This window comes from Echinops telfairi, unplaced genomic scaffold (assembly GCF_000313985.2).
Source record: "Echinops telfairi isolate 266 unplaced genomic scaffold, ASM31398v2 ScPeMD7_7409;HRSCAF=8447, whole genome shotgun sequence".
In the NCBI taxonomy this organism is placed as follows: domain Eukaryota; kingdom Metazoa; phylum Chordata; class Mammalia; order Afrosoricida; family Tenrecidae; genus Echinops; species Echinops telfairi.
This window is the reverse complement of record NW_022111309.1, coordinates 1,854,112-1,855,636: the sequence shown is the minus strand read 5'-3', so window position 1 is coordinate 1,855,636 and position 1,525 is coordinate 1,854,112. Positions and strand designations below refer to the sequence as shown.

At 48.2% G+C, this 1,525-nt stretch overlaps 1 protein-coding gene across 1 annotated transcript in view; it reads left to right on the top strand.

The window, feature by feature from the left end:
• The first annotated feature begins 40 nt into the window (after positions 1 to 40).
• Positions 41 to 1,525, top strand: part of SYNM (synemin) — a 34,543-nt gene continuing 33,058 nt past the window's right edge. The window contains exon 1 of the mRNA XM_013006472.2: positions 41 to 94. Coding sequence (XP_012861926.1) covers positions 41 to 94 — 54 coding nt within the window. The remainder of the gene's footprint in view (positions 95 to 1,525) is intronic.

The following is a 1,525-nucleotide window of genomic DNA, read 5'->3' as shown; positions in this document are numbered from 1 at the left end:
CAGTAACTGGCTGAAGGCTGACCCAGGGAGCCAAGTGGCCATGCCACACTGCCTGCGCCGGACAGGACTGGACAGTGGCACCCTGGCAGCCTGCGTAACCTGACAATAAGGGCCACGCAATGACAAATGGGAGAAGGACAGACAGTGACAAAGACCCAGCCCTCTCCCCTGGCATTGTCACATGGAGGAAGTGCACCTGTGGTTTAGCCTAAGAGGAAGGAAGAGGGGATTCTAGTGGAAAGGTATCAATTTCCAGCTCCCACAGAATGGGGTCTCTGTCCTCCTCCCCTATTTGATGCTGGGGACTCACACCTACCACAAGGAAGGGCACAAGGAATTTTCTCAAGGGAGTTCCCCCAAACTGAGACTGACCAACCTTGCCAGTCTGTACAATATACTGGCTGATGGCCTTGCCTTAAGGGCCCCCTTGGTCACTTCTGTCCCTACTAGTCCAGGATCACCCCACTTGGACCCCAGCTGTGCTCGCCAATGCCACAGTCAGTGACTGCCATTTATAAGCCAACCACTGTCACGTAAGCCCCGGAAATACAGATGTGAAAACAGCGGTGGGCTTTCTGACCACCACCGGGAGCTTTCCTAAAGGCGGAATCCCTGAAAGGCGTGTTGTTGGCGAGGAGGTTGCTGCATTTGGCACAGGGAGAGGGTTGTAAACATCGAGGAGACGTCACAAGTCCAGAAGAATTTTGCTCTTAGTGGCCCTCAGGGATCTTTTCCATTCTCTCCAATGGAAAGACATGGATAATGGCAGTATACAAATATAGCCCTGAGTGGTGCGGACTGTGAACCTTGCAGGTGGTCTGTATATGGAGAAAACTGTGGAAGTCTGCACAGTCGACTCACATGCAAAGGGCAAGTGCTGTCTCTACATTAAAACATTGGCAGGGGGGGGGTGTCTGCTTCAAGTGTAAGCACAACTTTCAAGGCTGTATCTATAAATCCAACACATAGCCATTAAGTCCATCAGACGCACGTCAACCCCCACATAAGGCTGTAAATCCGTACAGGAGCATCTTCATCTTTTTCTTGATATATATTATATGCGTATGCTGTATACAATCCACTAGATACAAGAGTAAGTTAAAAAGAATAGCTATGAAGGTTCTCATTCATACATGTTTGGCTCTCATTCATACATGTTTAAGCATGCCTCTGTAATCAGTGGATGGTTGTAGACAAGTTCTCTCGGTACTACAACGCACTTATGATTGGTGCCTTAAAAAAAAAAAAGGTGTAATTCTAGGGGATCCGCTGGGCCAGGGAAACTCAACACAGAGGGTTTGCATCAGAAGGTATAGCAACTGTTTGGGGGAGCTTCCAAAGGGGTGGTCTTGCTACATTTTCTTTAAAAAAAAATACAGGTCCTCCATGGAGACTTGTTATGCAAAACATTTTAGACCACAGCATGTACACGGATATAGATAAGAGCTGGAAACACGGGGAATCCAGGACAGATAAACCCCTCAGGACCAATAATAAGAGTAGCGATACCAGGAGGGTAAGGGGA